This window comes from Martes martes (assembly GCF_963455335.1).
Source record: "Martes martes genome assembly, chromosome: 1".
Taxonomy (NCBI): domain Eukaryota; kingdom Metazoa; phylum Chordata; class Mammalia; order Carnivora; family Mustelidae; genus Martes; species Martes martes.
This window is the reverse complement of record NC_137888.1, coordinates 67,785,288-67,808,361: the sequence shown is the minus strand read 5'-3', so window position 1 is coordinate 67,808,361 and position 23,074 is coordinate 67,785,288. Positions and strand designations below refer to the sequence as shown.

At 36.6% G+C, this 23,074-nt stretch overlaps 1 protein-coding gene across 2 annotated transcripts in view; it reads left to right on the top strand.

Moving 5' to 3' along the window:
• TFDP2 (transcription factor Dp-2) overlaps positions 1 to 23,074 on the top strand; it is a 166,213-nt gene that overhangs the window by 30,685 nt on the left and 112,454 nt on the right. For both annotated transcript variants that reach the window (XM_080822591.1, XM_080822596.1), the window contains exon 2: positions 20,999 to 21,110. In XM_080822591.1, the coding sequence (XP_080678717.1) occupies positions 21,096 to 21,110 (15 nt within the window). In that variant the 5' untranslated portion in view covers positions 20,999 to 21,095. The remainder of the gene's footprint in view (positions 1 to 20,998; positions 21,111 to 23,074) is intronic.

Genomic DNA, 23,074 nt, shown 5'->3' with positions numbered 1-23,074 from the left:
TTGGGAAACTCCTTGTCTCTCCTTCTATTCTGAATGATAGCCTTGCTGGACAGAATATTCTTGGCTGCACATTTTTCCTTTTCAGCCCTTGAATATATCATGCCACTCTCTTCTGGTCTGCAAAGTTTTTGCTAAAAAATCTTCTGACAGCCTTATCATGTTGCCATTTTATGTAAATGTTCTTTTCTCTTACTGCTTTTAATATTTCATCTTTATCACTACTTTTTGCGTTTTAATAACTGTATATGTTGGTGTGGACCTCCTAGGGTTGATTTTGCTGGGGGGATTGCTGTGCCTCCTGGATCTAGATACCTGTTTCCTTCCCCATATTAGGGAAGTTTTCAACTATTATTTCTTCAAATAAATGTTCTGCCCCCTTTTCTTTCTTTTCTTGTTCTGGGCTTCCTATAATGTGAATGTTACTGCACTTGATGGAGTCATTGACTTCCTTGAGACTATTCTCAATTTGTGTATTTTTTTTTTCCACTGACTCACTCAACTTGATTGCTTTTCATTACTTAGTCTTCCAGGTCATTAATTTGTTCCTTTGCTTTCATCAAGTATTTTTAATTTCATTTGTTGTGTTCTTCTTCTCTTACTGGTTCTTTTTTATCTCTTTGTTAAGGGTCTCACTGATGTCTTCCACCCTTTTCTCAAGTCTAGTGAGTATTTTTATAATCATTACTTTCATTTCTCTATCAAGCATATTACCTCTTCATGTCTTATTTAGGTCTTTTGCTGTGGTTTTTGTTCTGTTCTTTCATTTGGAACATATTCCTCTGTTTCCTCATTTTTCCTCTCTCTCTTTGTCTGTTTCTCTGTTAGGAAAGTGAGCTGTATCTCCTGCTCTTGGAGATTATATTCACATGAAGAAGACATCTTGTAATGCCCTGCTGTACAGTGTCCCTGTTCCCCAGGACCTGGTGCTTCAGGGAGCATCTCGTATGTGTATTGCCTATGACCTGATAGTGTGCCCTGGCTGCTTTTTCCTTCAGTCCAGTCACCTTCAGAGGCTCCTTTTGCCTGTTGTGGGCAGTGTTTGGTCCTGACCAGGGTAGGATGTGTTTTAGTAAGGTGTGCTCTGGTCTGCTTGCAAAATGAAACCTGCTGTTGCTGCCACTAATACTGAGGCCCTATAAAATGCTCAGTTTGGAGACATGGTGTTGGCAGGCTTTGCAACGGTCTTATGGCAGAGGAGACCCTCAGTGCCAGGCTTGAGGCAAGAATGACTGGGAAGGGCAGATCACCCAAGCACATGGGAGTGAGGCTTGGTGTAAGCAAATTAGATAGTGAGTGTCAGCAATGAGCTGGTTCCTGACTATGGCCATTGTGTTTATACTGGGAGACAGGGGGAGGGAAATGGAGACTGCTGGCTCCTTTGTTCTTGGAGAGGTCTCCCTGCATCCCTGCCTCTGATTTGCTCTGAGATGAGTAAATAACTCCTTCCTGTCTGCCTCAGGTATTTTTCAAACTGTTGCTTCTATGCTATATTTCTGCAGGCTGTTTGTCACTGTCTCTTTAAGCATAGGGACTTAACTTCCTTAGCTCTTAGAGCTCTCCCAGAACCGAGCCCACTGATTTTTCAAGTTCCAGACTTTAAGCCCCACTGGTTTAAGAACTCATGAAATTTGGCCCCTCTCACTTTCAAAGCCAAATGTTGTGGCTCAGTCGGTTAAAGCCTCTGCCTTCGGCTCAGGTCATGATCTCAGGGTCCTGGGATCGAGCCCCGCATCAGCATCGGGCTCTCTGCTCAGTGGGGAGCCTGCCCCCTCCCCCCCCCCGCCACCGCCGCCTCTCTGCCTGCCTCTCTGCCTACTTGTGATCTCTGTCTGTCAAATAAATAAATAATCTTAAAAAAAAAAAAAGGTGCACCAAATGTTACGGGGAGTCATCTTCCTTGTGTAGGCTCCCTGGTGTGACAGTCTGTTTTTTGCCCTTCTTTGTACCGCCAGCTCTTTCCCTACTGCACATAGCCGTGGTCTGTTCTCCCAAATTGAGTCTCCATCCTTCCTACCTTCTTTGATGTGGCCTCTACTCTACCTTTAGTTTGTAGTTTGTTCTGCCAGTCTTCGGATTATTTTCTGGGTTATTTATGTTGATGTGAGCGTTATCTAGTTCTGTCTGTGGGATGAGGCAAGCTTTGGGTCCTCCTACTCCACTATCTTCCCAGCCTCCAGTAGTAGTCTTTTTTTGACTGGCTTATTTTGCTTAGCATAATATCCTCAAGATTCATCCATGTTGTAGCACATGTCAGAAATTTCTTTCCTTTTAAAGGTTGAATACTGTTCCATTATATGGAATTTTTCTTAATCATTCATCCATTGATGGATACGAATTGCTTCCGTGTTTTAGCTACTGTGGATAATGCTGCTGTGAACATGGGTGTACAAATACCTCTTCAAAACTCTGCTTTCAGTTCTTCTGGGTATATACCTAGCAGTGGATTTTCTGGATCATATGGCAATTCTATTTTTAATTTTTAACTTTTTGAGGGGCTTCCATACTGCTTTTTATAGTGGCTGTACCATTTTATATTCCTCTCAGTAGGGCACAGGGTTCCATTTTCTTCATATCCTTGTCAATACTTATTTTCTGTTTTCCTGGTAGTAGTCATTCTGATGGGTATGAAGTGGTATCTTAGGTAGTTTTGGTTTACATTTCTCTAATGGTTAATGATATTGAGCATATATCACTTGCTTATTGGGCATTTGTATATCTTCTAGAGAAATGTCCATTCAAGTCCTTTGCCCATTTTTTAATAGAATTGGTTTTTGTTGTTGTTGAGTTTCAGGAGTTCTCTGTGTTTTTTGGATATTAATTTCCTGTCAGACATATGATTTCCAAATATTTTCTCCCAACCTATGGGATGTTTTTTTACTCTGTGGATAGTGTTTTTTGATGCACAAATTTGAAAACTTATGCATACAGATCCCATATTTTTTTCTTTTTGCCTATACCTTTGGTGTCATATCCAAGAAGTCTATGCCAAATCCAATTCCATGCATCTTCTGCCCTACATTTTCTTCTGAGTTTTATGGTTTTAAGTCTTACATTTCATATTAACTGTTGAATGAATTGATCTAATTAAAAAGAAAAAATAATAATTTTATTGTTACTCATTTTATTTGTCAGTTTGGGGGGCAGTTGATACTGGTATGATTGCATTTTATTGTTCAAGATCTTGGCATTTTTTTTACATTTTTAAAAAAAATCTCTGTATATTTCTTGCTGAGTTTCTTACCTTTTTTGGTCATTGCTATTGTAAATAGGGTAATTTTTTCCCATTACTCCTCTTAAATCGTTATTAGAAGAGATAGTTTTATGTATCAGAAAACTGCTGAATTCTGAGTATGAATTTTGTAATCAGCCATGTCTGGAAGTACTTTCCTGGTTTGAAAGAGCTTGATTCTCTTGGGGCTTCTCTGTAAGCAGTCATCTCTAAGTATGATGATATTACCTCGTCAGTTCTATTTTACATACTTCCATCATTCTTTCGCATAATTGCATTGGCTGGTATCTGCCTGTAGAGCAATGTTATGTAATAATGGTGAGTGGTGATAATTGACATTCTTTCTTATTTTTTTCTTTAACTGGACTGTTTCTTTAATGATACTTAATGAAAAATATATCCATTGATGCTGAAAGGGCATTTGATAAAATTCTATGTGCATTCTTCGTAAAATATAATCTCATTAAGTAATCATCATTTTTTTTTTTTTTTTAAGATTTATCTATTTATTTGACAGAGAAAGAAAGATCACAAGTGGGCAGAGAGGCAGGCAGAGAGAGAGAGGGGAAAGCAGGCACCCTGCTGAGCAGAGCCCTGATGTGGGTCTCGATCCCAGGACCCTGAGATCATGACCTGAGCTGAAGGCGGAGCCTTAACCCACTGAGCCCTCGTCATTTTCTTTTTATTAAGTATTTATAACAAGGATTTAGGAAGACTATTTTATAATGACTATATAATATATTTTAACATCCTTTAAAAGTATATCTTAGCTTTTGGTTAAAAAGCACTAATATTTAAATTAATTAATTATTAATAAATAAGTAAAAACATAATTTTTCTTTTTGTTAGAACTTATCCATAAAAGAGTATGGCCCCCATTGCCCGGTTGGATGGGCAACACTTTGACAATTTTATTTTTTTCTACGATATTTAGTCCACTTAGATCATCTCATTCTTCTGGAGGCAGATTTGGTAACTTATATTTTCTCAGAAAATCATCCATTTTTTTTTTTCAGGTTCTCAATTTATTTGCTCCAGGCTGAACAAAATAGCTCTTACAATTTTCAAATTCCTTCTACTTCTGTGGTATTTTTCCTCTTTAATCCTTTCATATGCTGCATATTTGTGTTTTCGCTCCTTTTTTTTTCCTGATTAAGTTTATAAGTGTTTTATTGGTTTATTGTTTTAAAAGACACAGATTTGGTTACTATTTTTCTTTTCTTTCTTTTTTTTGACTTAAATGTTTGAGATACACAAGTAAATAAGTATATGGAATGATAAAATTAATCCCCTTTGTAACCTATAACTCTCCTTATACAGTCCAACATAATGTTGAAGCCTTCTCTATTCCCCAACTTAAATGCTTTGTTCTTTTGCATGGAGAGGCGAAATTTGGTGTCTAATTCCTGTGTGCTTCTTATATTTTTATTTTTATTTTTTAAGTTTTATTTATTCAGTTGAGAGAGCACACAAGAGTTGCAGGAGGGTGGGGGGGTGGTGTGTGGAAAAGCAGACTCCCTGAAGAGCAGGGAGCCTGTTGCAGGGTTTGATCCCAGGACCCTGGGATCATGACCCTGAGCCAAAGACAGACGCTTAACCGATTGAGCAACCCAGGCAGCCCTTATATTTTTATTCTTAAGTGTACGTGTCTAAGCAATATTAGTGACATATATAAAGTTTAAAAGCTATGTATGTATATAAATACATTACATTTACAAGGTTTAACTGTATTGTGGCATGTTACTGTGTTTAATTAATTTTCACTGCTGTAGAATTATAGTGGATACTCTAGTACTCTGGCCAGACCTGCTCTTCATACTGAGTACTGGCACTTTCTTACCTGAGGTTAGGCTTGCTCATAGAGGCATCCTGTGAGAACTGACTGGGTGCTGCAGGGATATGAGAAGTGACCCAGGGGCTTCTGGTTGGCTCAGTTGGTTAAGCGTCTGCCTTCAGCTGGGGTCATTATCCCAGACTCCTGGGATTGAGACTTGTGTCAGGCTGCTTGCTCAGTGGGGAGCCTGCTTCTCCCTCTTCCTCTGCAGGCTCCCCACCCCACCCCCCACCCCCACCTTGGGCGCTCTCATCCTCTCTCGTGCTCTCTGTCTCCGTCACATAAATAAATAAAATTTAGAAAATAAAAATTTTTTTAAGCAAAGATTAAAAACAAAGAAGAAGCAGCAGCAACCCAACTTGCCTCCATTTGGGACAGCTCTGAAGGGCATCCCAGCTCAAGTTCCATGTAATATCAGCTAAGGCCCCAGGTGTACCCTCACTGAGTCAGTTTCTCCTCATTCCCTGTTCATCTCCTTTTCATCCTTACACTTGTGTCTCCTATGAGCACTCCCTGGGAAGCTTCCTGCATGCTAGACTCCCTCTCTCATTCTCAAAAAAATGAATATAAGATAGTTGGAATTTTCTGTTTGGTGGATATTCAGTTGTATAAATGCCATTTATTAAATCAACCCTGATAAAGCATAAATACAGTATATTATGTATCTTATAATGCCACATACTATTTATCATTACTATGTGCATAGTTATATTTACTGTGGTTCTCTTTATGTTCTCTTTCCTTTTTTTTTTTTTTTAAGATTTTATTTATTTATTTGACAGAGACACAGCGAGAGAGGGAACACTAGCAGTGGGAGTGGGAGAGGGAGAAGCAGGCTTCCTGCTGAGCAGGGAGCCTGATGCATGCAGGACTCGATCCCAGAACCCTGGGATCATGACCTGAGCTGAAGGCAGCTGCTTAACAACTGAGCCATCCTGGCACTCCCCTCTTTGCTTTTTTAAAGCATCTCTTTCGGTATTTAGGAAGATTTATATATATATATATTTTTTTTTCCAGGGGGTGATACAGATATTTTTTTCAGGCAGTCTGTATTTTTATTCTACTAGTACCATTAATACTTTTTATAGTGCCTTTAATCTCCTTTTTTTAAACTTAACTTTTTACTATCAGTTTTAAATGATATTCTTTTATGTGTACGTATTAACTATATAACAATCAATAATCTTTATTTTCCTCCTTTTCTCTCGTTGCTTCTTCCACCTTTTAATTGTATTCTCTTTATACTTTATCAAAGCAGGTACTTTTACATATTGTTCTTCACTCTATGATCCATCCCAGTCTTGTTTTAGTGTTACCTCTACAGTTGAATATATAAAATGCTCACTGGTAGTCCTCTTGAAAAATTTTCTAGGCATGTTTTGACTAGATGAAGCTCATCCTTTAATAGATTGCCCAGAAAGGACACGCATCTATAGTATTCCCTGGGTTCCACCATATTCAAACTTTTTTTCCTGATTTATTGATAGAATTGACATATAACATTATATGAGTTTAAAGTGTACAACTTAATGATTTGATAATGTATATATTGCAAAATAATGACCACAATAGGTTTAATTAATATTTATCACCTCATGTAGTTAATAAAAATTTTTTTCTTATTATTAGAACTTTTAAAAATCTACTCTCTTCACAACTTTCAAATATGCAATACTGCATTGTTAACTATGGTCACCATGCTATACATTACATCCCCATAATTTATAACGGAAAGTTGGTACCTTTTGACCAGCTTCTCTCAGTTTACCCCCCACCCCACCCCCTGCTTCTGGCAACCACCAATCTTTTCTGTCTCTATGAGTTGAGGTTTTTTAGATTCCACACAGAAGCGAGGTTGTATAGTATTTGTTTTCTCTCTGATTTATTTCTCTTACTATAATGCCCTCAAGGTCATCCATGTTGTTACAGATGGCAGGATTTCCTTCTTTTTCTAAGTCTGAATAATATTCCACACTCTCTCTGTATTTACCTCATTTTCTTTATCCATTCATCTGTTGATAGACATTTAGATTGTTTCCATGTCTTGGTTATTGTGAATAATGCTGTAGTGAACATGAGGCTGCAGATACCTGTTTGAGATAATGATTTTAGTGATTTAATTTCCTTTGGGTATATATCCAGAAGTGAGATTGCTAGATCATATGGTAGTTCTAATTTTAATTTTTTGAGGAACTGCCATACTGTTTTCCATAGTGGCTGCACCAATTTACATTCCCACCAACAGTGCACAAGGGTTCCCTTTTCTCCACATTCATGCCAACACTCATCTCTTGTCTCTTTGATGACAGTCTTTCTGACTGTTGTGAGGAGATCTCTTGAGGTTTTGATTTGCATTTCCCTGCTGATTAGTGATGTTGAGCAGCTTTTCATGTGTCTGTTGACCATCTGTATGTCTTCTTCGGAAAAATGTCTATTTAGTTCCTCTTCCCATTTTAAAATCAGATAGTTTTTTGCTTTTGAGCTGTATGATTTTTTAATGTATTTTGGATATTAACCCTTTATCATATGTATAGTTTTCAAATATTTTCTCCCACTTAGTAGGTTGGCTTTTCATTTTGTGGATGGCTCCTTTTGCTGTGCAGAACTTTTTAGTTTGATATAGTCCCACTTGTTCATGTTTGCTTTTGTTCCCTTTGCCTTTGGTGTCAAGTTAAAAAAAAAAAAATCATTGCCAAAACCATCGTCAAGGACCATACCCCCAAAACTGTTTTTTGATGTTCTAGAAACTTGAAATACACAGCTTAGCAGGATATAATATCCTTGGTTTATATTTTCTTTCCTGAAGTTTCTTGAAAATACTGTTCTACCATTATCTTGCTCTATATTTTGTTTTTGAGAAATCTGATGCTAGTCTAATTCCTTACCTTTACCTTTACCTTTGTGAATTGTTTTTTTCTGTTTGCCTGGAAGCCCTGAAGTTTTTTTGTTGTTGTTGGGTTTTTTTTTGTCTTTAAACAGTTTTGCTAGGATATGCGTCACAATCAATCATTCTGGGTCAGTTTTCTTAAGTATCTGGTAGGCCTTTTTAACATGTAGATTCAGCCCTTTTATTTCCGGGAAGTTTCCTTATGTTATAATTTTAATATTAGTGCTGTTCCATTGTTTTGATTTTCTTCATTAGGGGCACCAATAATACTAATGTTCCTTTCCTGTTATCCATTTCAGCCAGTTTCTCTCTGACCCTTTTGCTTCTTTCTTTATGTCATTTTCATTCTCTTTATCATTTTCCTCCTTTTCTTCACCATCCTTTATTGTGTTTTCATTAAAGTCTATTCTCTCTCAGGGTGCCTGGGTGACTCAGTCAGTTAAATGTCCGACTTTTGGTTTTGGCTTAGGTCGTGGTCTCAGGGCCCTAAGATCAAGCCCCACGTCCAGCTCTGTAGTCAGCACTAACTCAGCTTCAGATTCTCTCTCCTTCTACTCCTCCCACTCCTGCCAGGAGCGCGCAGGCACTCCTTCCCCCGCTCTCTCTTAAATAAATAAATCTTTAAAAAAAAGTTATAAGGAGGGTGATTGGGTTATGGACATTGGGGAGGGTATGTGCTGTGGTGAGCGCTGTGAAGTTGTGTAAGCCTGACGATTGGCAGACCTGTACCCCAGGGGCTAATAATACATTATATGTTAATAAAAATATAAAAGTTCTCATGTGCCTTATCTCATTTAGTTTTTCATTTCTTATATGATTTGGTCTTTTATTCTATTTCTTTTTTTTTATTTTTTAAGATTTATTTATTTTAGGGAAAGAGAGCACAAGCAGGGGGAGGGGCAGAGAAAGGAGGGATAGGATCTCAAGCAGACTACCCGCTGAGCATGGAGCCCAACATGGGACTCGATCTCATGACTCTAAGATCACGACCTGAGCCAAAACCAAGAGTCAGACACCTAACCAACTGAGCTGAGCCACCCAGGTGCCCTGTTTCTTCTATTTCTTTATGGCATTCAATCAACTCTATTTAATTTCTTTTTATCTTTTTTTGGTCCATTTTTATTCTTTGTTTTTGTCTTTCTGACTTAAGGTTTTTTTCTGCAAATTTTTGTTTGAGGATATTTAATTCAATATAAAGTGAGTGTTAGTTTTCCCTGGCTCCATGGTTCATTTTGGGAGAGAAAATGATCAATAGAAAACCTTCCATTTGTATCTCTCTGATTTTTGCAATACTTTTGTATGCACGTAGTTTGCTTTTGTTGTTGTGTCTCTGCATTCTGTGGACAAAGTTTTAGAGTTTTAGAGAGTTCTTCTGTCACTCTTCCCTCCTCTATTCAGTTCCTTATATGAATTTATGGTTTTGGTGGTGAGGGAAAGGGGTAGAGGAAAGGTTGGTGTGTCTTATTTCTGTTTTGTTTTTGTAGGCGGTATAATTCCTCTCTTTAATTACCTTTTTTTATGTTAACTGCCTTGCTGCAAGAGCTTCCATCTTTTCTATCTTTGTACCTGACTCGCCGCCAGAAGCTCTGTTCCTCAGAGGCAGCCACTGGTGGTTCAGCTGTTTCTAGATACTTTCACATCACTAGGGCTGTGAACTATTAAGTCCTAACCTTGTGTTCAGTAGTTTTACCTTTATTGTTTTACTGTTTCTCTGGGGTTGTCCTGTCAGTGCTTCCTCTGAGTTCCTTGTACCCCTGTGCCCTTTTTCATGGAGTCTTTTTAGCCTCCCTCCTTTCCCTCTCTGCACCCCCCAGGCTTACAGTAGGCAGGCAATGGGATTTTGTTGGGAATTATTTGTTTTCCTTTACTTATAGATAATTTGAAAATTGCTGTAATCTCTGTCTCCTAGGAATGATAATGTTGAAGTCGTGGGTCCTGTGTGGTTTTATTTATTCTCCTTCTTTATTTTATATCTGTTTTGGGAAGTTGAAAGAGAGATTAGTAATCAGGCTACATTCATTGTTCTATGAACTTGAAAGATCTGACAATCCCTATTTTCATATAATTTTATACCTGAAAAATGCAAGAGTCAACTGAAAAACTATAGGTGGTAAAAAAAATCAGTTCTGTAGTGAGATTATAAAATTAGCAAATGGAAATCTGTAACTTTATTATGTATAAACAGGTTGGAAGCTATGATGGAGAATTCCATGTATGACAGGAAAAGAACCTGTTAAGCTAAAACAACACCAAAACCTGGGAATAGCTATAACAAGACATGTATAAAACCTAGTGTGTTAGTTTCCTACAGCTGCCATAAAGTATCACACAGTAGGTGGCTTAAAACAACAGAAAGTTATTCTCTCACTGTTCTAAGCTTGAAGTCCAAAATCAAAGTGTTGGCAGGACCATCTTTCCTGTGAAGCTTTGAGAGAGGATCTTTCGTCGCCTCTTTCAGCTTCTGGTAGCTCCTTGTGTTTCTTGATTTGTGGCAGTATAACTCCAGTCTGTGCCTTCATCTCTGCATAGCTGACTTCTCTTTGTCATTTCTCCTGTTCCAAAGAACACCGGTCATATTGGGTTAGGGCTTATCCTGATTTCAGTATGATCTCATCCTAACTTGATTCCATTTGCGGAGACTGTATTTCTAAATAAGGTGACGCTCATAGGTATCAGGGGTTAGAACTTGAACATATCTTTTGGGGAGACACAGTTCAACCCGTAACACCTATGTAAGGAATAATTTAGATATCTCTCAAGGGCATAAAGCAGATTTGATTAATGGAAGTATATACAATTTCTTAGATAAGGTGATTCAATATTTTTAAGATGTGAAACTTACAAATTAAATTAATTAAAGGAAGATTGACATGATCCAGTAAAAACAGTGCTCCTTTTAAAAAAAAATTAATTTTTTCAGTGTTCCAAGATTTATTGTTTATGTACCACACCCAGTGCTCCATGTAATATGTGCCCTCCTTAACACCTGCCAACAGGCTCATCTAACCCCCTACCCCTCTCCCCTCCAAAACCCTCAGTTTGTTTCTCAGAGTCCACAGTCTCTCATAGTTTGTCTCCCCCTCTGATTTCCCCCAATTCATTTTTCCTTTTCTTCCCCTAATGTCCTCCATGTTATTCCTTATGCTCCACAAGTAAGTGAAACCATATGATAATTGACTCTCTCTGTTTGACTTATTTCACTCAGCATAGTCTCCTCCAGTCCGGTCCATGTTGATACAGAAGTTGGGTATTCATCCTTTCTGATGGAGGCATAATATTCCATTGTATATATGGACCATATCTTCTTTATCCATTCATCTGTTGAAGGGCATCTTGGCTCTTTCCACAGTTTGGTGATTGTGGCCGTTGCTGCTATGAACATTGGGGTACATATGGCTCTTCTTTTCACCACATCTGTATCTTTGGGGTAAATACCCAGTAGTGCAGTTGCAGGGTCATAGGGTAGCTCTATTTCTAATTTCTTAAGGAATCTCCACACTGTTTTCCAAAGTGGCTGCACCAACTTGCATTCCCACAACAACACACTGCTCCTTTTTGATTGCTTCCCATGTTGTCTTCTTCTTAGACTCTTGGGTAAATTGAACATTTGATGCTTGTGAGTTCTTTGTATAGTACTTTATCTAAATTTATATTACTACCCATATGATATTTTAAGGACTCATCTTGCCTGTTGTGATGGGTCAAGTTGGGATAAGTCTTAACATTTTTATTACTAATGTAAAGCTGTGTTGATCTGGAAATGCAACTTTGCTAAAGAGCACATGTGCAACAAGTGATTTAATCCATGCAAATTAATGGTTTAAAATTTGGCTTCTGCTGCTTTGTGTAAAAGAACCTTTCTGTTAGGTCTTGGCAGGATTTGAAATGTGATTTTGTCTTAAATTTATGTGATATCTTCTAATATTGTTTCTTTGGTCAGGACAGAAATAAGTTTTCTCTTAGATTTTTGTTTTCAGTAAGTAAGAAAACTATTCAAGAATGTTACAATCTGAAATTTTTGAAACAAAAATATTGCTTAGGTTTTATTATAGAAGCACTTGTAAGGAACATGTTATTAACTGAATTTTGTCAGGAGGCATTCTACTTCAGTGAATTTAGGTGGTGACAAGTAATTGTATGTCTAATCTTCCTTTAGTATTAAGCTGTCAGTTGTGAATTATTTTGCTAATGTTCCTATCTATAACACTGCCTAACCCATTTGTTTCTTATTACCACATCTTTTCTACTGGGTATAATTGGCTTGAAGCCTAAAAATCAAGATAGGCGAATTTACCAAGAATTTTATGTTAATTAAAATTAATAACATGAAGGAAGGCCTGAAGACTTGAGTTACTGACTAGTGCGGGGGTTTTGTCAAAGCTAATTAGGGAGCTGGGGACCCAGAAATGCTTTGAGTTTTGTTTCAGTGGGTAAGGTTGTTTGTTAGATAAATGGATTATAGATGATGAATATAAATTTACCTGATGTATCCAAGAAATGAATGAACATTGCAGTTACTAAATAATTCTAGAATATAGCTGATATTGCTTGTTTTTAAATAATTAAGATGCAGATAGTTTTTACTTAATCTTTGGTGAACATGATTTAGTATCTCATTTGGTTCAGAGGTTTCATTCCCTACTTAAAATCTTTCTGAGGCTTCCCACTAATCTAATTTTTGAAAAAAATCCGATGATGACATTTCACCGTGTACCTTCTCTTCTTTCTGCTCTCATCTCATCTCCTAGCAGTCCTCCCTTTTGTCCTGTTTTCAGGTCTCTAGATCTTCCTTCAGTTTCTGGAACTTCCCATATGCTTTTCTTCCTATGAGCTTTCCTTTAAGCTGGTTGCTCCTTCTGGCTTTGATGAACCCTCTCTCTTTGCCAGTGGTTTACTGAGTTTTTTGAGCTCAGCACAAATTTCACTTCCTGAAAGTAATCTCTAAATCCACTGGAGTCCCATCCCTTATTTTACACACTTTCCTTTCATCCTTTTCATCTACTGTAGTAGCCCTTAACAGTAATTGTCATGAAAATATACATGAAATTCATGTATATTGGCTACCCTCATAGTGAAAATGTAGGCTCCACAAGGGCAGGGACTGTCGTCATTTCTCATAATATCTTTAATGCTCAGCCTGTTTGTTTGACATTCAGCAGGCGGTAAGTATTTATTGAATATGTAAGTGAATGAGTAGTGCTGAAACATTATTCATTATTCACTGCACATCTGTAGAAGACTATTAAAAGTTGTTATTGATTGCTTATAGTATTAATCAGTTTTATCATGGTTCAGAATCCTGGGTAAAGGCTTATGTAACTCTGGAAAAAATTTTTCAACTTAAGTAAATCTGGAAAATTTTTTCAACTTAAAAAAGTGAGCAGTAGACATAAAAGAATTTTCTTTTCCTTTTTTTTAAAGTGTAAAATGTTGCTGCTTCTGTGGGAGAGCAGCTTTTAAAGATTTTTTTTTTTTAATTTTACTTATTTGACAGACAGAGATCACAAGTAGACGGAGAGGCAGGCAGAGAGAGAGGAGGAAGCAGGCTCCTCACTAAGCAGAGAGCTGGATGTGGGGCTCTATCCCAGGACCTGGGATTATGACCTGAGCTGAAGGCAGAGGCTTTAATCCTCTGAGCCAGCCAGGCGCCCGAGAGCAGCTTTTAGTAAAGGTGTTTTTCAGATTTTACTCTTGCCCACTTTTTTTTTTTTTAATTTATTTATTTGTCAGAGAGAGAGAGAGAGCACAGGCAGCCAAAGTGGCAGGCAAGGCAGAGGGAGAAAGAAGCAGGCTCCCTGCTGAGAAAGGAGCCTGATGTGGGACTTGATCCCAGGACACTGGGATCATGACCTGAGCAGAAGGCAGCTGCTTAACCGACTGAGCCACCCAGGCATCCCATACTCTTTCCCACTCTTGTTTTCCCCTTAAAAATGAGTGAAATCAAAGAAATATACCCTATTATAAATATTTCAACTATAATTTTTTAAAAAATTAAACACAAATGCAATACTGGCTCCAAAAGACTTTTTGTTCATGGTAGGAAATTGTCACTCACAATTCTGCTATATAGCTTAATGACATTTCAAATGCATGAATGTGTTATGTGTTTATATGTCTTTTCATTTTCTGCTCTCATTATTCAATGAGATTATCATATTACTAAAAGATGAAAATAAAATATTGGGTCTATAAGTAAACATTGCCTTAGAAACAAACAAGTTTTCACTTGAGTTCCAACCATGTGCCAGACACTGGTATATAATAGTAAACAGATGGGGTCACTGCCCTTATGAAACTTAACACTTTAGTTGGCAGAGATAGACCACATTCTTATAATCACACAAATAGATGATGACAACCCGGTGTTAGGCGAAGTTAGGAGAGCATTAGTAGAGAAAGACCCCTGACCTAGTCTCGGTATCAGGAGAGAGAGAGTTTTCCCTGAGGAAGTGACACTGAGAAGAGATCTGAAGGAAGAGGAATTAACATGTGGTGAATATTCCAGGCTGAGGGAACAGCACATGCAGAGGCAGGAAGAGGGTGTTTTTGAGTAACTAACAGCAGAAGACAGGGAACTAGATTAGGGAAGGGTATGGGGGAGTGAATCAACACAGAGGTGGAAAGGTAGTCAGGAGACCAGGTCAAACATTAAGGATTGAGTCATTAAAATATGGTCACTGTCACTAGTTTGGAAACTTAGGAAATCTTAATGTCCATCAGCAGGGGACTAGTAAAGTAAATTATGGTATTATGATGTAAGGGAATATTATGTAACTGTAAAAAGAAAACTGAAATCTACCATATACTCAAAAATAAAGAAATTTTGATTTAATATTATAATTTTTAAAAATACAGAACCAAAGAGGATTAAAATCTGACCCAAAGATATATATGTGACCTGTGCCACATGAAATTTTGAAGGATTTTTTGGATATAGTAAATAATCCTCTTATGGATATATTGTAATAGTAATTACATATTTTGTTGTGTTTTGAGAATCTATGTATTGTATCTCTCTCAAGTCTGAAATTTTGTGTAAATAAGCATTAGTGCTTAAGAACATGTCTACTGGTCTGAGATCCCAGGTTGATATTCTGGCATTACCATTTACACAGTTGGTTAACCGGGCAAATTACTTCAACTCTCTAAAGCTCAGTTTTGTCAACTGTAAAATGTGACCAGTAATATTTACCTGATAGAGTTGTAGTGTGAATGATGTGAGATCATGCATGTGAAGCATTTAGGAGAATGCCTAGATATCTTCTTCCCCTAAGAGTTACTTACTATCACTTACTATGAAAAATATCTTCTCATTAATACCAGTTATCTGAAGTTAGAGTGCAGAAAGAGAACACTGAAGGAAGGTATGCCAAAAACTTACTGTAGTTGCCTCTGAGAGCTGGGACCATGGCTGATATTTTTTCTTATTTTATTGTTTTGTGTATTTTCCAGACCTTGAAACATGGGTATGTTTTTAAAATTAGTAATGTTTTCATTTAAATATGCTGCCTTTGCTGAAATGTAATTTTTCATAGCCTCTTTTTCAGCAGTGATAGAAAGTCTACATATCCTAATTCAGGTGATGTGAATTCTACAAATTTATCCATAATTATTTCTTCTCTGTATTTTGATTACCGTTGTACCATTTTTACCATTTTAAAAGGCTTTGTGGCCAGAGCTGCTAAATTGTGATTGGAAAGGAAAAGGGCTTCTTGCATTTTGAGACCATCTGTGGGAGTTGCATTGTCTGAAACTGACAAGAGATCGTGGCAGATGGTGAGGTCACAAAGATTGACTTTTTGAGCTTGACATAATGTGTTCATGAAACTGGAAGAAGAAATCCAACTTATTTTTTAACTAACTGAAGAGCTTGGTGACAGGAAAAAGTGTACAATTGTTGAGCCTGGATAAAACATAATTCATCAGTGCACATGACTGGTTTATCATTGAGAATCACCAGTGCCACCAAAGATGGCAGTTTCTTGAAACATACAGTGCCATGTTTATTTACTTTCTAGATACTTGGGTTTATGTCATATGTTATAAATAACTTTTAGATTAAAAATAATGTTTTTAAAAAAGCAAAAGCTTTAAAAATACTTAGAAATGTGTATTTCTAAACTAAAGGTTACAAACTCTCACTCAAAACCAGTACAGCATACTTCATTTTTAATTAAATGAGGCAGATCTCTGTCATAATCCCATTTCTTTTTATAACATTTATCTTAATGTATTTTTACATAATTTTTTAAAATAATTCTTTTTATAACATTTATCTTAATGTATTTTTACATAATTTTTACATAATATTTTTACATAATTTTTTAAAATTTGAGAGAGAGAGGAACCAATAACAGGGTAGGGGTAGAGGAAGAAGCAGACTCCTTGTTGAGCAGGGAGTCTGACCAAGTGGGGTTCAGTCCAGGGTCTCCAGATCATGACCTTGGGCCTAAGGCAGGCACTTAACCAACTGAGATATCCAGGTGCCCCAGGATTTTACATAATTTAAGTTATCTTTGAAAGTTTATGCTTGCTATTTCTCTGATCTCCTAGGATGTCTTCAGTGCCTAGATGAATGCCTTGCACATAGTGGGTGTTCAGTGCTTGCTGGATAAATAAATTAATGACTTAAGTTATTGCTTACTTCTGTTAATTTTAGAAAAGTTTTTCTAACCATAATTAAACATTTTATTTCCTTTTTAAACTAGATTTTTGGTGTGGTATTTTTTTACTTCTACTACATGTGAGTTATGTATTACTTATTTTGGAAGAAGAAACCTTAATTTGTCATGAAAAAGAGCAAACTGCTTTTTTCCCTAACACTGTGGGCTTATACTTTGCTAGGCAGTGTCCTAATAATTTTTTATGTTTTGACTCAAGTAGATGTGCTATTTGTTACTATTTTTGCAAATGGGAGAAATTGAGGCACAGAGATGTTCCAGTAAAATTTACTCAAGAAATCCATGCCAAACATTTTATCATTTCAAGCATTAGAGGTTCTTAATTTGTACTTAGCTCTGGTGAAAGGATACAAAGGGAATACTAAGCAAAATTAAGTTTGTTAATGTGGCTCATTAACGTGCCCAAGCAGTATTTTATTGGTCACCACTTGCTATTGTGTGCTGAAATAGTAACAGTCTGTTAATTTTTGTTTTTTTTTAATTTGGGTAAATATCACAGTGTCACCCAGAAGCCCAGCCATTAGGAGATAGAATACTGTATTGAATACTGAATATTGTAATGAAGCAGAGGTATGGAGACAAGCCACTTTAACCATAACAACTATATTTTGGAGTGAAGAAATGGGGAGAAGGGAAAAAGGGCATTTACTTGCTGAATCTGGTAGACCAGCCCAGTGATGTCTGCTTATATTTCATTGACTAGAATTATGTCCTATGGTCAGTACATCTGAAAGGGAGACTGAGAATGTAGTACTTTTTTTTTTTAAGTTGGGCACATTGCCACCTTCTTCCTAAGGAAGAAGAGGATAAGATATTGGGTAGGCAAACCTTATCTGCCTTAGATAGTAGGTTTCTAAAATTTGACAGGGACTTTGATGGAAAACACTTCATTGTTTTTTGTTATAACTACATTTTCATAGGTCAGAAGGTACTCTCAGAAATATTTAAAATTGAATTTTTTGTGTTTAGGAGTGTTTGGTGTTTATGTATGAACTGTAGGGCATTTGTCACATTGACTTGGATCTGAAGATTTTCATTTAGGCAGATTGTATGTAATTTACTGCTAACAAGGTTGAAAAACTCAGTATACCTTTTTTTCAGATGAGGACACTGAAACTCAAAGTGGTTGAGTCACTTGTTCAGGGTCACACCCCTAATAAGTGTCAAAGCTGAGACTGAGCCTAACTTTAAAAATCCATGCTTTTTTCACTCTGCTCACACTGTTGCTTTATTTATTAGATGCCTGCTTCAATCAGGACACTTAGAACCAACTGTTATTTTATTTTTTTTCTATTTAAATAATCAATTCTTTTTCCTCTCTTGTATCTTGGAGTTCCCACTGATCTTTTTTAAACTTTTAAGTTGATTGCATCATGAATGAAGAGAAATAAAAATTTACTTCTAAGTACTACTTCACCTGCACTTTGCAAGTTTTATTATTTTCTTTCCTTTTTTAAAGTTTATTTGTTACTTATTTTTGAGGAATCTCTACACCCAACATTGGACTAAAAATCATAGCCCCCGCGATCAAGCGTTGTGCATTGTCTTCCGACTAAGCCAACCAGTTTTATTATTTTCACTATCATTCAGTTCTTAATATTCTGTTATTCTTTACTGCTATTTTCATTGTCATTCAGTTCTAAATATTTCAGATTTCTCTAACTCATGGGTTGTTTGAGCAATAATATAGTTTTATTTTTTAAATATATGATTTTTAACTCTTTATTTAAAATGGCTGATTCCTAACTTAGTTGTGTTGTGGTCAGAGACCATAATCTGTATAATATTGCCTCTGTTAGGTAGTTTAGTGAGTGGGATGTCAGTAACTTGTGCTTTATTATTTATCTGATATTTTTAATACTGAAGAGAAAATAACAAATAGTTGATGAATGTGAAGCATTTCTAGCATAGGAACTTAATTTTCATATTAGATCATGACAGACATTGTGAACAAATCTACAGCTATCATGGGACAGTGAAAATCATAGTGGTAGTCCAGGTCTTACTTGGGATTTTTTAATTTATGTTTTCTTTATCATTGAAATATTGTAAATTCAGTGGGTTTGGGTTTTTTTTTTTTAAGGTTTTATTTGTTTTTGAGAGAGAGAGAGCACACATGCCCACATGAGCTTTGGGGGGTGGGCAGAGGGAGAGGGGCAGACTCCCCGTTGAAGGGGGAGCCCAACTCAGGGCTCCATCACATGACCTCGAGATCATGATCTGAGCTGAAGTCCGATGCTTAACTGACTGAGCCACCCAGGCACCCTGAAAATTTGTAAATTTGGTGTTTTATTAAAAAGCAAAAATGCCGGGGCACCTGGGTGGCTCAGTGGGTAAAGCCTCTGCCTTCAGCTCAGGTCATGATCTCAGAGTCCTGGGATCAAGCCCCGCATCGGGCTCTCTGCTCAGTGGGGAGCCTGCTTCCCCCTCTCTCTCTGCCTGCCTCTCTGCCTACTTGTGATCTCTCTATCAAATAAATAAATAAAATCTTAAAAAAAAAAAAGTAAAAATGACTTTTTTTCCATCCACAAAGTTTTACTTGTAGATTCAGATTCTAGTATATGAGGCAGACAGTTGGAGCCTCTATTTCTTGAAGCCATATTGTTTATGATCTTTTCAAAATTAAGTTTTATTTTTTCCTTCCCCTTAAATGTCTTATTAAATCTTTAATTTTGAAACAATGTAGAATAATAAAAAAGTTGCAAAAATAGGACACACAACTCCTGAATACCCTTTACCCAGATTATCCAATTGTTGACATTCTGCCATACTTGGTTTATCATTCCCACTTTCTTCTTTTTTTTTTTTTTTAAAGATTTTGTTTATTTATTTGACAGAGATCACAAGTAGACAGACAGAGGCAGGCAGAGAGAGAGGAGGGGAAGCAGGCTCCCCGCTGAGCAGAGAGCCTGATGCGGGGCTCGATCCCAGGACTCTGGGATCATGCCCCGAGCTGAAGGCAGAGGCTTTAACACACTAAGCCACCCAGGTGCCCCTCATTCCCACTTTCTATAGACAGATTATATATTTTTTTCATCTTTCGAAAGTACATTGCTATTATTATACCTCTTCACTTCTAAATATTTTGGTGTGCTTTTTCTAGAAACAGGAACACTCACTTAAAAAACCCACAACTGATCAATTCAGGAAATGAAACGCTGAAACAATACTATTATCTAGTCTGTGGACCATATTTCAGTTTTTCCATTTGCCATGATAATGGTCTTCACAGCAGTTATTTTCTCTGGTCCAGAGTCCAGTTGAGGATCCTGTGTTGAATTTAATTTTTATGCGACTTTAGCCTTTTTAAACCTGGAATGGTTGGTAGGTTCCTTTTTTCTCATGACACAAAAATTTTTAAGAAGTTCAATCCATTATTTTATAGAATGCCCCTCAATTTAAATATACCTGCTATTTCCTCATGAATTAGATTATGCTTTGGGTAGGAGTATCTCAGAAGTGGTATTCTGTCCATCTTAGTGCACTTGTGGAAATGCATGTTAGTTTGTGTCATTGTTAGTGGTCATTTGGTAGGTTTGATCACTTTAGCTACGTGGTGCCAGGTTTCTTCACTGTAAAATTCGAATGAATAGGTATTTTGTGGGGTGATATTTCAAGACTATGTAAATATCCTGTTTCTTACCAACTTTTCACCCACTAAAGTTTTAGTATCTATGATAATCCTTCTCTAATCAGGTATTATTATGATGTTTACAAATTGGTGGTTTTCTCATTGCATCATTCATTTATATTTACTATTTGGTATAATATTGCAGAGAAGAGTTTTCCCTTCTTCCTCATTATTTGTTTCTATCAGTATGAAGTCCTGGATTGTTATTTTATTCAAAGAGTTTATAGTCTATTATAATCTGTTATTATCAGTGTATACTTTGGTGCCCACTTGTTATAAACTACAACTGCCCACTTGTGTAGGTTGTAGGCCCTTTAAGCTGACTCCTGTATACTTTTAATGTCTCCATCATTTTTTGAGCTCTTCCTTACTGTAGATACAGTAAAATGTTCTAGCCTTATCTTGCACATCTCTTGCCCCACCCCTGGAACTGGCTGTTTCTTCAAGAAGCCCTGGTGTTTCTTTCAGTGTGTTATCTAAAGGAACATAGTATGATATTTCAGAGTCCAGGTTTTATCACTTGTTAGCTGAGTTGATTTGGTGGGATATTTAACTTCTGTAAGTCCCAATTTTTATTTGGAAAATGAGCATTAAAATGGTACATATCTCAGAGTGTTTTTGCGAGGATTAATTTAAATAATCCACTTAACAATGCATGTCACATGGTTAATATGACGTAAACATTGCCTATTATTATTATTACATTACTGTTCCCTCTTTTTTCCCCCTTTAACAGGATGTTCTTTTAAAGAATTATTGAAGACGAAGTTTTTTTGTTTGTTTGTTTTGTTTTTTAATGGCTTTACAGAATTTTAAATTGAATACAATTTGACATGACGGCAAAAAATGTAAGTATTTGTAAATTTTTAAATGTAAGTATTTTTAAAATGAGTTGTACTTTTTCCTATGCACATTTTTCTTCACTATTCTAATTAATCAAGTTCAGTTTACTGGCATTAGTTTATAATTGTCTTTGTTTATGCAAAAAATGAGATAGTGAACTTCAATGCTATTGAATATAGCACTTGAATGGGCACAATAGCATTCTTGTAAATTGCTGCCAAGTTGTACCTTCTCAACAGCTGCAAAATTGCTATCTCTAGAAAGTTCCCCACCCCTCTCCTTTTTTGGTACTGTATAAATCTTTGTTTTGGTACTTGCTGGAGATTTACTAGCCTTATTGAGAAAATCAGTTTTCTTTGGCCCAATTTTTTTTTTTTTGTGGACTTACTCAAGGAAGTATGTACACTGAGATATGGTTTAGCTGTCCTCCATGAAATGATTCCTGAGGAGACATTAGATTTTCGATGTTTTAGAGAAGCTATTCAGTTTCTTTCCTCTGCTCGAGGCTTCTATTTCTGAATCAGCTTCCTTTCAGGTTATTTTCTTATTGTCTGACTGTGTCAATAGATTTTGTTCCAGTTCTGTGATGGATTATGCCAGAAAAGAAATATTGCAACATATAGGGAAATAACTTATAATTGCTTTACTGTTCCCACATTATGATGCCGGAATCTTTGCTTGTACATAACAGAAATCAGCTTGGCTACTTTAAAAAGGGAATTTATTATAAAGATACAGGAATGTCTCAGAGACTTTAAGAGTAAGAATTTAGTGGGCTTTCAGAAAGATCTGGGTGCAAAAATTTGAAATGTACCAGAAATTGAAGCAGTGTTTAGTCTCCATATATTATCTCTGCTTGTCTGTGTGCATCTGCTCTAAACTCTGTCTCTCTCTGCGAATCATGCTCCTTAGTTCTCTAGGCAGCCTCTCAATATATGTGTCACAGAACCAGCCTATTCAGAGAAAGAGAGGTGGCAGAGAAAGGATGAAGACAACTTGACAGATGAAGACAACTTGACAGATCTGTCTGCCCATGTCAGCTCCAATTTCAGACTCCTTGGGGTGGACCTCTGCTACTGCTCATGTGCGATATCTACTAGTGGTTTAACCTAATTATGACTAGGAGAAGCGAGCATTCTATTGTGTGAAAAGGTCTCCTTGTCAGCCAGACAGATAGTTCCAAATACTGCCCATTATACATCTAAAGAATAACATGAAAAACAAAATCCTTCATGATTAATCTCTATTTTCCTATTATTAACCTTGCTGTTGACATGCTCTAAGCAGCTATAAGCAGATACAGATTTTGCTTCATTATCACTTAATTAATTTTGTTAAGATAAATTATCAGGAGTACTCTACCTTAATCTAAGGTTGTATGTATATTTGTTAACGTGTTGTTTGGGGAAAAGAAGAAGCAAAGTTTTAGTCTGTGTATTGGGAATTTTCTTGCAGAATATTATCTTGATTTTTTTCTCCTTAGGAAGAAAGGGAAGTAAAAATTATCTTGAACCACAAGCTGGTTAACATTCAAATAGCAAGCATATTTTGGCTTAAAATCTACCTTGAATCAAATACCATCTTTCTAGTCATATGTACACTTTGCTATATTAAAAGTATTTTCCCTAAAGTAACATAAAGCATTTGAACGAGTGGTAATTATACTCCCATTATTTTGTTTATATATTTGGAAGAAATCACACAGTGAGCAACATGTTTCTCTTTCTGCTATGGCAACCTAGGGGGAGAGGGATAAGTGATGAGCTGATCCTCTTTTGATATCTTAGAGTTAGGGACATGAAGAGGTCAAGCCTCAGATTGGGCTGAGCTGACGCATGTGGGAAAGAATTGAAATAAGCTGTCTGAAAATAACCAGTCAAGTTCACTAGCCATTCTGCAACAGAGAAGAACATTTTTGTGGCTTTTAGTATGTTTTATCAAGATACCTACTGAAAGGATTATATTATCA